The 16449-nt window shown below is 25.2% G+C and overlaps 1 protein-coding gene across 2 annotated transcripts in view; it reads right to left on the reverse strand.

Annotated features, from left to right (window-relative positions):
- The window catches only part of LOC126907737 (cytochrome P450 4C1-like), an 89221-nt gene extending 72931 nt beyond the window's left edge, over positions 1 to 16290 (reverse strand). Inside the window, exons 1-13 of one of the 2 annotated variants that reach the window (XM_050689301.1) lie at positions 16133 to 16290; positions 15756 to 16029; positions 12917 to 13026; positions 12461 to 12551; positions 11929 to 12117; positions 8039 to 8108; positions 7568 to 7694; positions 1326 to 1404; positions 1157 to 1263; positions 1013 to 1081; positions 738 to 906; positions 497 to 676; positions 71 to 429 (exon numbers count right to left, since the gene is read on the reverse strand). In XM_050689301.1, the coding sequence (XP_050545258.1) occupies positions 248 to 429; positions 497 to 676; positions 738 to 906; positions 1013 to 1081; positions 1157 to 1263; positions 1326 to 1404; positions 7568 to 7694; positions 8039 to 8108; positions 11929 to 12117; positions 12461 to 12551; positions 12917 to 13026; positions 15756 to 16029; positions 16133 to 16195 (1710 nt within the window). In that variant the 5' untranslated portion in view covers positions 16196 to 16290 and the 3' untranslated portion in view covers positions 71 to 247. Of the gene's footprint in view, positions 1 to 70; positions 430 to 496; positions 677 to 737; positions 907 to 1012; positions 1082 to 1156; positions 1264 to 1325; positions 1405 to 7567; positions 7695 to 8038; positions 8109 to 11928; positions 12118 to 12460; positions 12552 to 12916; positions 13027 to 15755; positions 16030 to 16132 lie in introns of those variants that run through there. The other variant, XM_050689302.1, reaches the window with a different exon arrangement.
- Positions 16291 to 16449: the final 159 nt, after the last annotated feature.

Here is a 16449-nt window from a genome sequence, read left to right on the forward strand (position 1 = left end):
AAAAAAAAAAAAATACATAATAGTAAAATTAATTTTAATTATTTTTAATAAAAAAAAAAATTGTATTTTTATTAAATTTCAAAATAGTCAAAATACTCCAATGACGTTACATACCAATTCTATGTGTTAAAATAACTTATAGTTAAATGATTACTAAATAATGAATTATTACTCATACATACATTTTTATAGACCATAATTGAAAAAAAACGAAAATTTGAAATTGAAACTTTTTTTTTAAAATCAATTAAACTTTGTATGTCGATTTCGTGTTTCTAGAACGTATTGTCACTTGATATCCGTCAGCGTTTTTTAACGATAATTCGAATTTTAACTTTATATCAGTCATTTTGCATTTAGTATGTACACTATAGTTACGTAAAAATGTAGATAGCAAAACTTTCATTAATAGCATTGCATACTTTTCCCCTAAATTATTAAAAATGTCGAAATGATTATATTTATTCTATGATGATATTAATTTTTTACATGTTACCTATACAATTCCTAGGTCCACCACTAAACGCAATAAAACTATACTTGTGTCGTTTTGCAACATTTTCTGGATCAAAATTATCTGGGTTGTACTCCCAGGGATTTGGATATAATTCTGGTAGATGATGAGTGACTATTATTGGTATAAAAATAGTAGTATCTTTTGGAATTGTGTAGTTACCTTAAAAATAAAAAACACGAGTTTAAGCAGGTTTTATAAATGATATACTCGGAAAAATTACTCATTTTGACATCATCTTGAAGATATCTCATTATCACTGGCGCTACGGGATACATTCGAATAGTTTCCTTGATACATTGTTCCAAATATACAAACTTAACCGTATCTTCAATTCTTACTTTTCGATCACTTTCTCCCATTACTTGGTAGATTTCATCATAAACTTTGTCCTGTAAATATGAAATTACATTTTAAATATGATAAAATATATGATGATTACTTAGAAAATCACTTATAACTATATGACGTATAGTTTTATACGGGTAATATAATTACCTGAATGTCCTGATGGATAGCTAACATTAAAATACAGAAACAAATGGTTATAGAAATAGTCTCACTGCCCTATTAAAAAAATAATTTTATTACATTAATTGGGTTTTTAAACAATATATAAAGATATTAATAATATTATTTTACTGCAATCATCATAGTTAAAACTTCATCTCTTAAATCATTGTTTAAAAAATAGGCTCCTTCATCATTTAACTCCAACAATAATTCCAAAAATACTGGTTTTTGTTTTTCTACAATGGTCATCAACATTTTTTTCATAAATAAATTAAATATAAATTAACTAGAACATTACCTTCATTGTTGGTTAAGTTTAAAGAACTGTGGTTGGTTTTCTTCCTTTGAGCATACTGGCTTTTTCTTTCTTTAATTATCTAATAAGTATAGCGTTATTAGTAAAGTATGTACCCATTTTTATGTGAGTTGTATACACGATATACTAATCAGGGCTTGAATCAAAATTACACATTTTATTTTTATGTTATGAAAGTTAAAACGTTAACAATATTATTGCGTTTACATTTTAAATAATTTAAACGTTATGGAGTTTTGTTTTTCGTTTGCGATACTTAAACAACATCAATTTTTTATGTTTTAAAATTTGCGATAAATGTTATTGATAATTTTTTTACCTTATTAGTAATTAACCTGTAATTTTTCGGCTATGAGAATTTCCCTTACATAGTTACTATTTTAAGAAATACTGATTTACACTGGCTTACTCGTATTTATACATACCAAAATTTTAACGTATGTTATGAGTTATAATGAAGCAGCATTATATTTACCGTTTTCTGCTTATTTCTTGTTATTTTTTTTTATTCCGTATTTAAGTTATGTTTTATTTGTTGATTTTTGTTTTATTTCGTTTGAAATTATGTAATGTTTGACGGTAGTATATATTTTTATTGTTCAGTAAATAAGGAAACATGTTTCTATTGTTCTCATTGTTTGTAACAATTGACATTTTATTCAGTTATTAATTGATACACGTTTGCCATAGAGGTAACAAAATATAAAATATTTTAAAATTTGTATCATTTTTCTGTATAAATTTCTAAATGAATGAATATCAATTTAAAATTATTCTGGGTTTTTTATTATTAAAAATATATATTAAAAAACAGTAGCACAGTGGGGTCGAGGCACAGTGTGGACGAGGCATAGATGGGACAAGTATAGATGATATCTGACAATGATTAAAATCACTATCATAAGAAACGCTTCGATGCAAATCTGTAGATAGTGTTTCCTTTAGAGAAATTGGTGAAATATTTTAAAAGCAACATCAACTCTTATTTCTTTAATTATATCCTGATTAGTAGTTCTTTGATTTTAAAATATAATATATGAATAAATACTAATTATAGTTTTTAAATTTAGTATGAAATTGTGAGGTCAGCTATGATGTATGGTTCATAGTGTTGGGCGGTTGATAAGAAAGTAGAGCAGAGAATAAGTGTAGCAGAGATGAGAATGCTTAGTTGGATGAGTGGAGTGACTAGAGAAGATAGGATAAGGAACGAGCATATAAGAGGAAGTATAGGTGTTGCGTCAATCGTGGATAAGATGACAGAAAATAGACTTAGATTGTTTAGTCATGGTATGAGGAAAGAAGAATCGAAAGCTGTAAGAACAGTTATAGAAATGAATGTTGAAGGAAGAAGAGATAGAGGAAGACCAAAAAAGAGATGGAGGGATGCTATTGAATGCGATTTGAGGACAGCTGATGTGAGCGTAGAAGATGTGGGAGATCGTGTCAAGCGGAATCTTAGGATAAGGGTGGCCGACCCCAAGTAGTTGGGATTAAGGCAAAGAAAAAGAAAAAGATTACTAGAAATTCCGGTGACAATTGACATAATATGATTGTTGTTTGGGAATGTACAATTCAGCGTTTAGTTGGGTTTAAACAATATAGTGTCAAATCTATTACCTACTCTATCGCTTGTATTTTAATATACACTACACTTTAATGATACATTAAATAAATAAACTCACACATACACACATATGCATTTATAACATTGTGTCTAATGTAAGTATAACATGATAAAAAGTAACCGTAAAATGAAAAAAATGGAATATAAATTTTAGTACTCATATTAAATGTAATGTAACTCGAAAAATATTTGTTTAAATGAAAAAATATAAAATAATTTTTTTGTTTATAATTGTCTTTTAAACAACTTTTGTACGAAACTTTTTTTTGGAAGTTAAATATGTTTTGAAAAAATTAATAAAGCTCATATTTTTGAACTTTTGCGAGGCTGTAAAAAAAAAAGCTCAATTCCAATCTTGAGGACTATTAGTATGTCATTATACATATTTTAATTCAACTTTTAAAAAAACAAAATTTGTTTGAAAATTTTTTCAACAATTTTTCCTTTATTGACTGGCCTGATGTCAATTTTAAACTTGTAATTGAGCTAAAAGTTATGGTAATATATTCAATTTATTTTACTATAAACTTTCATAAATCTTTATCAAAAATTTTTCATCAACTTTAAAGAACCAAAAAAATAGGTTAAAATTGAAAATTTGGACTGATTATTTTTAACATATTAAAAATCAAATCAGTAATAATTTGAAAACAAATTTTTTTTTCTTTTAATTATTATTTTATATATATAATTAGTAATAATATAAAAAATTAGAAGTGATAGAAATAGTCTACTTGCAGATTTGAAAACAACGCGAAAAGTTGATTTAGAAAAGTATATTTTTGCTTCTGATGAAAGTTCCTTGTAGTCCAGTGCATTTTTTTATAGTAACAAACAGTTTTTATTGAAAATTATTGTATCAAGCCCTTTAAATTTTTATACACGTAAAAGTAAAGCAAAATATAACTTCTTTATTATTTTTATAATTTCTCCGTTTAAATTACAATATTAAATATCAATTTCATACTAAATTTAATAATTATAATTAGTATATATTCAAATATTATATTTTAAAATCAAAGAACTACTAATCATGATATAATTAAAGAAATAAGAGTTGATGTTGCTTTTGGAATAATCCACCAATTGCCTAATTAAAACAAAAAAAAAAAAAGTTTGTTGGGAATTTTTTCTGCTATTCTGCAAAATTACTCCTTCGTTGACTAGAATGAATCATTAAATAGAAAATTTTATGAGAATTAAAACAATGTTATTTTTAAGATTAATATGCAGTCAGAAAGTTTTATAATTATTATTTATTGTAAATTTATCAGAAAAACTCATTATTTTTTGCATTTTTATCGTAATAGAACACTTAAATAGAAATCATAGTAATCATTTCTAAGTAATTTTTGATATTTAAAAAGATTCTACTATTGAAATATCCAGAACTGAATTAATTTTAATGATTTACTTTAACTAAAAAAAAAAAAGTTAATATTTTGAATCCCTCTTGTGGGCAGGTAAAGGGTTAGATTTATAAAAAAAACCAAATGATAGATAAAGACATGCATCTAAATAAAAAAAAATATACTGATTTGGTCATTTTTGATAAAGTTATAACAATTAACAAAGTTATAAGTTTTATACACTGGACTACAAGGAACTTCCATCAGAAACAAAAATATACTATTCTAAATCAACTTTTCGCGATGTTTTAAAATGTGCAATTAGACTTTTTCTATAACTTCTAAGTTTTAATATTATTAAAAAATAGTTTTTACATATAAAAAAAAATAATTAAGAACAAAAAAAATTGTTTTAAATTAATACTGATTTGATATAATATTTAATATTAATTTGATTATTAATAAGTTAAAAATAAGGAAAATGACATATTTAACCAATTTTGTTAATCGTTTAAAGTTGATTGTTGTAAATGTTTATAAAAAAAAAAAAAAATTTATTTTACCATAACTTTTAGCTCAATTGGTAAGTTTGACATTGACATAATTAAATAGAAAATTTTATGACAATTAAAAAAATTGTATCGTTAAGATCAATATGCAGTCAGAAAGTTTTATAATTACTATTTATTGTAAATTTATCAGAAAAGCTCAATATTTTTTTGCATTTTTATGGTAATAGATAACTTAAATAGAAGTAATAGTAATAATTTCCTAGGAACTTTTGTTGTTTGTTGAAAAGATTCTATAATTGAAATATTGAGAACTTAATTAATTTTAATGATTTACTTTAACTAAATGTACCAATCAAAACAAAGTTGTTAAAAAGATTTACTCAATTGAGTTTATTATAAAATTTGATTATATTTGTAAAAATCAATTGTTAATTCAGGAGAAAAAACAATCATTTTTTTTAGAAATGATTTATATAGCAACACGTTAGAAAAAAATTTGAATATTATAGTCTAATAGTAGCACACACAAACAGAGTAATAAAATTATTAAATTACAAAGTAAAATGATTTAATTTTGTAGTTGAAACCTATCATATCAAACTTCATTCGTTAATAAATATTTTGAAAACATTAGAAATTAATGATTTTAATTGTCTTTATGGAGACGATGTAATAACTAACTGTTTAATTGATAAATTAGAATTTTTTTTTCAATTTTTGAGAGTAATATCTTCAACTAGATACGAATTGTAGTAATTTGACGTATTGTTGAAAAAAGTAGGTCAAGTTAGAGCAGAGAAAATAAATGATAGTCACAAAAAAATATCTTCTCGGCTTTGCATCGAAGCGAAAACTTAAAATATAGTAAAATAATTTTAATACGAATAAGAAATTTCTTCTTGCAAGGGGCGACTAAAGTGATGGGATCCTTGATCTTTATTGAAGTTATTGAATCTAAATGTGATAAAAATCAAACGAGTTAAAATTTATACTAACTTAAAAAGAATTAAGAAAAAATGCAAAAAATTCATTGCCATATGCGGGTTGGAACCTCGTACCCCAAGCGTGTAAAACATAAATTTTACCAACTCGGCAACCGTACGTTGCTTCCGGCGGTTGAAAAATTGGCTATTTAAGCTAGTTCAAATTTCAAAGTTATTTTTCTCGACTTAAAAGAAACAAACATATTTAAATAAGTTTAACTATCTATACTATATCAATTTTAATTTATATAATATTTATGAAAATCTGTACTCCCCTTGTCAGGTATTTTAAAATAAAATAAAATACAAAACCCAGAATTTTAACACAAAAATAGCATATTTTTGCATACGGTAGTCATTTTTACCATGAAGACAAATCCAGAGGTCAAATTTTTTTTTTTCACATTAAAGTATATTACATAAGCTTTAATTTAAGATATATTTAAAAGTGTCAGTATTTCCGGAATACTTTCAAAAATTAAATTGAAAATATCGTAGTAACAATACGCATGTTTAAAGTTTTGACCCCCCTTGTTAAAGGGGTATGATCCGATTTACAAAAAAAGCGTGCCAGATGAAAGGGGTATATAAATATTTATTATAAAAAAATAATAATATTGATCCATACATTTTTCCAAAAGTTATATAAAATATAAATTAAATAATATAACATATAAAATCGAGATTTTTTTCACGGAAATCGTACGTTTTTCTTTAACTTTGATGTCCGTTTTCACCACGAAGACAAGTCCAGAGGTCAAATTTTTTTTTTTCAAATTAAAGTATATTACATAAGCTTTAATTTAAGATATATATAAAAGTGTCAGTCTTTCCGGAACATTTTCAAAAGTTAAGTTGAAAAAGTTCTACTTTCTATACGCATTTTAAAAGGTTTGCACCCCCCCTGTATAAAGGGAAATGGTCCGATTTTAAAAAAAAGTATGTCGAATGAAAGAAGTATATATAAAGTATTTATCATTAAAGAATAAAGTTGATTCATGCATTTTTTAAAAAGTTATAGCAACATAATGTTAAAAAATGTAAAATATAATATCAAGAATTTTTTCACAAAAATAGCATATTTTTGCATACGGTAGTCATTTTCACCATGAAGACAAGTCCAGAGGTCAAATTTTTTTTTTTCAAATTAAAGTATATTACATAAGCTTTAATTTAAGATATATATAAAAGTGTCAGTCTTTCCGGAACATTTTCAAAAGTTAAGTTGAAAAAGTTAATTTTTTGTAAAAAAACTACCATTTTGAAACCCTTCCTGTGGGCTGCTAAAGGGTCAAATGTTCACAAAAATATATAAAATGATAGGTAATTATTTAAGGTATCTATAAAAAAAAAAATTATATTGATTCGATCATTTTTAAAAAAGTTATGGCAATTTTAAGTAAAAAAAATTGAAAAAATATCGAAAATTAGCGATTTTTAAATTTGTAATTTTTTTGCATATTTCCCCCGTTTACGGGGAACGAGGGAATTTTTTTTAATTTTTGAGGGTAATGTCTTCGACTAGATACGATTTGTGATCTTTTGACATATTGTTCATCAAAATCGGTCCAGCGAGAGCTGAGATTGAGCGTTCACAGACACAAAAAAAAAAATAAAAAAACACATCATAGTAAAATTAATACCTTCTCAGCTTCGCATCGAAGCTAAAAAATGTTATATAAACGTGGTACAGTGGTGCCACGTTCCCCTAATGCGGGCTTTATTTTTTTTAATCAAAAGTTATAAAACTCACTTTGTTTGGAAATTTATATAAATTTTCATACATTTGATTCAAGCCTGTAATTTTTCCATAAATACTAAAAATAAAATCAGGATACAACCATGGCTTATTTAGTCTGGCATTAACTCGCTCTGTAATTCTTAAAAAATGTTCATTGATTAAAAGTTGAATATAAAATTTATTTTATTAACTCAATTAAAATTATATGGGTTAAATTTTAACTCTCTGAAGCGATTATTTTAAACCTCAGATAAAACAAATCTTTCGAATTCTCTAAATTCTGAGAAGATATTAACTTTTATTTGTAGTAAAAATGAACAGTGATATTATTCGGATTATTTTGAGATTATTAAGAAGTTGCTATATTGTTTTAAAAGTCAAAATTTGAGATTTCCCTAAAAATTCTGTTTACTATTACGTCATCATTTAAATTACTGTAAGTATAATAATAATATATTGTATAGAAGTAAATTATTATTTTACTTTGTCACTAAATAAAAAAATTCAGATTTGTCATCATCTTCCTCGTCACGATGATATCCCAGTGCTGCTTCTGTAAATAATATATTTAAAAATCCACATTTTTTGAAAGTATTTAAAATACTAGTTAAATACTTTTATTTAAATACAAAGAGTTACATAGAAATGATTACTATAGTTTCTTTAGAAATTATTTATTTCGATAATATTACAAAAAAATAGTGATTTTAACGAAATTTTGATCTTTTCTCATAACTTTTCTGTTAATAGTAATTATATAAGCTTCTGAAAACATATCAGTCTAAACAATACGACTTTTTAAATCCATATAAAATTTTTAATTTAACGATATAAATTTCAAACTTGTCAATGTCGAACTAAAAAGTCATAAAATAGAATAATATTTTATTATAAATTTTTGTAAAAATCAACCTTAAATGACCAAAAAGTTAGGTTAAAAAATACATTTTGAATCGAAATTTTGCACAAACTATTATCATATTTATCATATTAAAAATCAAAATTATTAATAATTTGAAAAATTATACAGTAGTCGTTTCTTTTATGGCAGGCGACTATAAAAATTGAAAATATAATATTAAATAAAAAATTAAAAACAAAAAAAATTAATTTTTCAATTTATTATTGACTTTAATTTTTAATATATTTAAAAAAATCAGTAAAAATATCATTTTTAACCTATTTTTTTGATCTTTTAAAGTTTATTTTTATTAAATTTTATAATAAAAAAAGGTTCAACCTTTTGATTATAATTTTTTTTTAGCACAATATGCAACTTTGAAACTGACATTACTAAATAGACAATTGAAAATATGGCATTGTTAAAATTTATGTGGTCAGAAAATGTTATAATTATTATTTACAGTAAATTTGTGAAAATAGCTCAACATTTTATTGAAATCACTATTATTTTTTGCATAAGATTATCGAAAAAAGTATGACGGGCGAAAGGGATTTGTATAAAGTCTTTATAAAAAAATTTTATTGATCCAAATTTTTTTCAAAAAGTTATAACAATATAAAACTGACCATATAAAATTAAGAATTAAAAAAAAAATGTAATGTTCTTGAATATGGTAGTCGTTTTCACCATGAAGGTAATTCCCCAGAACAATTTTTATTTTTCAAATTAAAGTATATTACATAAGCATTAAATTAGACATCTATAAAAGTTTTCCCCTGTGGGTGGGGACCAGAATACTCCAACGGCAGTCCATGCCCGTCGTAAAATCTACCAAAATGGACCTAACAATGAGCAGCAACATTGTTAGTATCAAGTATAGATTTATCTATACTTGAATAGCATCCCTTAGTAATAAGAGATGTCATTGCAATGCAGAAGGCAACGGGAAACCATTGCATTAATTTTCCCAGACATCAAGCAATGAATGTGAACCATAGGAATGATATAAAACGAGACGATGGGATTCGGAACCCGGAGTCCGGCTGGTCATTTTTAACCTATTTTTTTGGTCTTTTAATGTTTATTTTTATTAATTTATATAATAAAAAAAACCCAGCACAGTAGGGTGGCGGCACAGTGGGGTCGTGNAAACGGTAGCACAGTGGGGTCGCGGCATAGTGGAGACATTGCATAGTAGGGTCCAGTATAGATTTTATCTGACAGTGATTAAAATCACTATCATAAAAAACGCTTCGATGCAAATCTGTAGATAGTGTTTAATTAAAAAAAAAAAATTTGTTAAAATAGCATATTTTTGAATACGGTATCCATTTGCGCATTTATTTTATTTTATAGTACATAAAATAAGCTTTAACTTGATATATGTTTAAAGGACGCAGTATTTCCGGAACATTTTCAAAAGTTCAGTTGAAAAAGATCTATGTTTTTTACAATATTTCAAGTTTTGAACGCCCCCTATATAAGGGGAAATTGTCCAATTTTAATAAAAAGTATGTCCAATGAAATATGCACTTATAATGTATTTAGAAAAAAAAAAATTTGTGCTGATATATACATTTTTCAAAAAGTTAGAGCATTTTTAAGTTGAAAATTTAAAATCGAAAATCGAAAATTTTAACACAAAAATAGTGTTTTTTAACTACGGTTTAAATGTAGAAGAAAAAGTGTCGGGACAAATTTTTTTTTTTCATTTTATAGTACATAAAATAAAATTTAATTTGATATATGTTTGAAGGACACAGTATTTCCGGAACATTTTCAAAAATTAAGTTGAAAAAGTTAATTTTTGTAAAAAAGTTACTATTTTAAATCCCCCGTAATGAGCAGGTTAAGTGATAGATTTTCAAAAAAATGATATAAAATGAAAGGTAGATATCTAAGGTTTTAGTTTAAAAAAAAATTATGTTGATTTATTGATTTTTCAAAAAGTTTTAAGAAAAAAAAGTGAAAAAATTTCGAAAATTAGCAATTTTTAAATTTGTAATTTTTTTGCATATTTCCCCCATTTGTGGGGAACGAGGGAATTTTTTTCAATTTTTAAGGGTAATGTCTCCAACTAGATACGATTTGTGATCTTTTGATGTATTTTTGAAAAAAATCGGTCCTGTGAAAGCTGAGAAAAAGTAGTGACAGACACAAAAAAAAAAAAAAATAAATAATCACATCATAGTAAAATTAATACCTTCTCCGCATCGAAGCTAAAATGTAATGTTTTTGAATATGGTAGTCGTTTTCACCATGAAGGTAATTCCCCGGGACAATTTTTATTTTTCAAATTTAAGTATATTACATAAGCATTAAATTAGACATCTATAAAAGTTTTCCCATGTAGGTTGGGGCCAGAATACACCCACGGCAGTCCATGCCCGTCGTAAAATCAACCAAAATGGACCTAACAATGGGCAGCAACATTGTTAGTATCAAGTATAGATTTATCTATACTTGAATAGCATCCCTTAGTAATAAGAGATGTCATACGATGCAGAAGGCAACAGGAAACCATTGCATTAATTTTCCCAAACATCAAGCAATGAATGTCAACCATAGGAATGATATAAAACGAGACGATAGGATTCGGAACCCGGAGTCCGGCAGGGAGGGGACAGAGCATGGTTTCCCAGGTCGTCAGTCAGCGAAATCCATGCCAAAGCAAAAAACAAAACATTGAAAATAAAATAAAAAACAAAACTATTCCAACTAAAATAGGAACGTGGAACGTTGTTAAGACCAGGAAGATTTGAAGAACTTAAACAACAAATGACACTTAAACAGCTTGATATTTTAGGAGTGTGTGAAACTAGATGGGGTGACAACGGAGATTTCTGGAGTGATAATTTTCGAATGATACATAGTGGAGATAAACAAGGGAAAACCGGTGTTGGAATACTATCAAACAAAGAATGGGGACTGTAAGAAGAAAATACCTATCATGTGAATGATAGAATATTACTAATAAAATTGAAGACATCCACAGTAAACATGATAGTCATCCAGGTATACTTTCCAACCTCGAATAGTGAAGACGACGAAATCGAACAAGTGTATGATTCTCTAGATGAACTGCTAGGAATAACTCGAGATAGCGATAACGTAATTATTATGGGCGATTTCAATGCGGTAGTAGGAGAAGGACATGAAAATCAAATAGTAGGCAAATATGGATTAAGAACAAGAACATCCGAGGTGAAAGATTAGTCAATTTTTGTAAGCAGAACAATTTTTTAGTAACCAACACAATGTTTGAAGTACCAAAAAGAAGACGCTATACATGGGTAGCACCAGGGGATACTAATCGTTACCAAATTGACTATGTGTTAGCAAAGATCTGTTTCAAGAAATGCACTTCATCGCATCTGCCACTTAATTTTAAAAATATTCTTTAACACAATATATATCAATAATAAAATATATAATTCGATTAAATATTATTTTGAACATTATCACTTACCACATATTGAATTAACAGAAACAGAATTAACATAATCCCAAATATTAAATGACTCAGAATTTCGCAGTTCTTTTTGAAGATTTAATATGAAACTTGCACTATTTTCATTGAAAATTGGCAAACATTTATTTATGGAAGAAGTGTTAAAAAAAGGAGAGATAATTCGTCGATGTATTTTCCATTTAGGAACTGAAAGCAACGATAAAAATTCATAGATTATATAAAAGCAGTAACAATATTTAAATTAACTATTTCATTTCTTTATTAAAATATTTCACTATACAATTAATCCTTTGATGATTGAATAAAAAAAAAATTCTGAATAAACTGTTAAATTTTATTCATGTGCACTGTCTATATTGTATTAAAAAAATAAAATAAAAATTTGTACTTTTTTATAATAGAGATGCAAATAATATACTTTTATAAAATTAATATTTTCTGTAAAATTATCAAGTTAATATTAAATATTATTAATTTTTATTTTTATTGATATTTAAGTATAATATAAATAATTATTATTTTTTCTCACCAGAAGCAGTAATCAATCCTTCTCCAAAAACAGCACTCATAATTTTAGCTAATTTACCTCTGTCAAAAGCGTTAGAATTATTTAATATAATCTACAAAAAAATATAATATTTTAATTTTGAAAATTTTTTTTTAGTATACTTCTCACCATTTAATGTAACTAAATAAACCCTCAAATACTCTGGTAATTATTTTTATTTTGCGAGTAATTGCCCAACCTGTTACACAGGTCGGTCTATAAATTATACTAGTAACTAAAGAATAGTTTTGAAAAGTGTCAATAATCTTAATGTAAACAAGTAAAATTTTTTTTCTAAATATTGAGCTGATATTTAAATATTTATAAATAATCTACATATTAATTTTTAAATAATAAATTATTTCTTTAAAAAATAATTTAATACGTTGAATTTAATTGATAATAATATTGCATTATGTTAAAAACATCTAAACGTACTTGTAAATCTTCTGGCTTTGTTACATTTAAAGCGAGTGAAGAACCCAACCAGATTTTAAATGGTTCCGGACCGTACTGATTATTTAACTTAATAAAATTTTCCATAACATCTAAAAATCAATTTATATGTATTTACATTATATATATGTTCATGTGTATTTTAAACAATAATTATAAGCAACTACATTATTTCACACATATACATAAATTGCATTTTAGTGATATCAATTTATTATTTAATTTATTATTATTGATTGTGGGAACAGTTCGCATGGTGTATTTTTATAATGCTTGTGCTACATACTCACGAAATATATTCAAATTATTATAACTCATAACGTCACATTGATATGGCGTTATGTTCCATATCACTCCCTTTCTTGCTTTCATTTGTTCCCCTCTTTCTTCTATCTCTCGATATATTTTTAAATTCCATACAAGAAATACTGTATGTTTTTACACTTATTATTCAATAATATTAAATCTGTCTATCTCTATTTCATCTAATTTTTTGAGCTTTTCACTTGATAATATTAAATCTTTACCAAAAATATCGATTTATAAAATTTCTGCTATAATTTTATCTACTAAAAATATTGGTTTTCATATAAGAAATTAATGTTAAAGACTTGAAGATCCCTGAAGGTCTGAAAAAAAAGTTTTAGTTTTATAATACTGTAGAATTTATTAAACTAAACAATTTTTCTCTTTATGAAAATTAAAAATTCTCATTAATTTCTAAGAAAATGAATAATTTATCCTTAATCCGGAAATACTGTGTCATTTAAAGATATGTTAAATTAAAGCTTATGTTATGTATTATAAGTTAAAAAAAAAAAAATTTGTCCCAACGGTTTATCTTCTATGTGCAATCGGCTGCCGTAGTTAAAAAACATACTATGTTTGTATTTAAATAATTTTTTTGAATTGTGTACGTTTTCCAAAGTCATGAAAAATAGTTGGGGTCCATAACTTCGCCTCCTCGAAAAATGATCTCTATATGAAATTGTTTTGTACACATTTTTTTTTCAATTGAAATTTTACTCTGCTATTATTTTTTAAAAAATATATAACTAGGCGATTTTTTTATTTTAAAATACCTTACAAGGTGTGATCATAGTAATGAAAGTTAATTTTTATAAAAAACCATATTAATATAACTTACATTGAATAGGTTAAACTTTCTTTTTTTAAGCCGAGAAAAATTTTAACTACCTTAAATTTTCCTTTTTATCTATCGACAAACGCAATATACGATCATCGCGTCGATAATGCTAATATATTTCATGCTTGGGACACCAAGTTTGTACCTAACCCGTGGCAATGACTTTTCAAGGGTTTGCCAAAATAATGTGACCACCGCCGATTTTCATAAACGTTTCATGAAACTAACCTACATTGAATATAAAGTTAAACTTATTTTCAACATTTTGTCACCCCAAGTTAAGAAAAACGACTGAATTTTGAAACTAGTATCAATTGTCTTTTTTATCTATCAATATATACGATGTACTGTTGTCACGTCGGTAATACCACTGTGTTTCCTCATCACTATAGTCTCCCTTTGCGAGAAAGAATTTTTTATTCATATTAAAATTATTTTACTATCTAGTTTTTTTTGTGGCTGTCATATATTTTCTCAGCTCTCACTTGACCGATTTTTTTCAACGATACATCAAATGATTACAACTCGTATCTAGTTGAAGATTATAATCTCAAAAATGAATAAAATTTAACCTTTAACAATTAAAAAGTTACTTAACTAATTTTCTCCTTGTATACTAATCAAATCATTAATTTCTAATATTTTTCAAATATTTACTGTGAAATTAGTTTTAATATGATAATAGGTTTTTATAATTCAAATGTCATCATAATTTATGTAATATTATTTTTGTGGTACCCCGTCTGGTAAAGTTTTAATATTATTATTCGAAAAAGATCCTAAATAATTAGGCCAGGCGATAGTCTAGTTAGACCTGTCCTAATATTATTTATGATTTCGTCCACTAATGTGTTGTTAAATTTCATTTTAAAGTTACATAAAAATGATTGTTAAGATTTCTATTTAAATGATTTATTATGATGAAAATGAAAAAAAAAAATGGGAATTTTATTGAAATTTTAGAGTTATTCTCATAAATGTACTGTAAATAGTAACACATTCTGAGCACATATCAATCTTAAAAATACCATTTTTTAAATTTTCTATTAATAATATAAATTTCAAAGATGCATATTGAGCTAAAAAAAATTTATGGTAAAAAGTTCAACCTAATTTTATTATAAATTTTCACAAAAATGACATTTTGCACGAATTATTTTTGACATTAAAAATCATAATTAATAATAATCTGATAACAATTTTTTCTTGTTTTTAATTATTTTTATATATAAATACTCATTTTTTTTAATAATTAGAAATAATTTAAAAAAAGAGGAAATAAAAAAAATTTAATTGCAAATTTATAATCAGCGAAAAATGGGTTTAGAAAAGTATTATATAATGTTTGTTGAAAATTTTTTGTACACCAGTATGTTTAAACATAAGTAACAAACAATTTTTTTTGAAAAGCATTCCATCAATCCCTTTAATTTTTATACACGTTTTTCATGGTAGTAATGAAATATCATTATTGAATATCAATTACATACTAAATTTAACTACTATAATTAGCATTTATTCGTATATTATACTTTATTATTAGATAGCTAATAATTAAAGAATAATATGTAACTAAAAGTAACAAAAAAAAATATGTTTAAATATTTTTTATTCAATAATTAATTAAGTAGGTTATGGTAATAAAATCACTCTGTTTATTGATATTACACTTACTTTGTGATGTTCCCACAAATTCTAGTCCTGAACCAATTAATGGATATGATGGAGGCCCTGGTATTTTAGCCGCAAATCTATCAATAAATCTACGATTCCATTTGATGCGAAACCAAATAATTAATAAAAGTAATATGATAGCGTAGCTAACTAACTCAGATTTTGTTTGCCAAAACACATCCAATGGTTTTGAATTCTCTGAGGAAGTATAAAATGTTACATTCATATTTAATTTCTTTCTAACAGCGACACTTTTCAGACACAAGCGAACAAGCTAGAATAATACTGAATATTTATATAATAGTTAACAACGTAAGAAGATTGGAACAAATCATCACTGACTTGACGATTACTCATATTTGATATTTTATACATACTTTAGGAATAATTAAAAACTGATATATATATATATATATATATGTTTTTAAACAATTATTCATATATTTATTTATTTATACACTTTTATTATAAGATATAGTGTAAGATGTAAAGTGTTTAACGACACTGTAAAAAATTGCTTTGTTTGGTAAAATTAATTGAAAATTTTTGTTGTTATTGTATTTAAAAACAGATATCTGCTATTATTAATTTTGCGATTACGAGTGAATCGAAATATACTTTAGAATAACCAAATAATGAGTTTTTACCAAATCAGTGAAAAAAATGTATATGTATTTTTTAATTTAGCTTTAAA

This window comes from Daktulosphaira vitifoliae, unplaced genomic scaffold, assembly GCF_025091365.1.
Source record: "Daktulosphaira vitifoliae isolate Bord-2020 unplaced genomic scaffold, ASM2509136v1 Scaffold_5, whole genome shotgun sequence".
In the NCBI taxonomy this organism is placed as follows: domain Eukaryota; kingdom Metazoa; phylum Arthropoda; class Insecta; order Hemiptera; family Phylloxeridae; genus Daktulosphaira; species Daktulosphaira vitifoliae.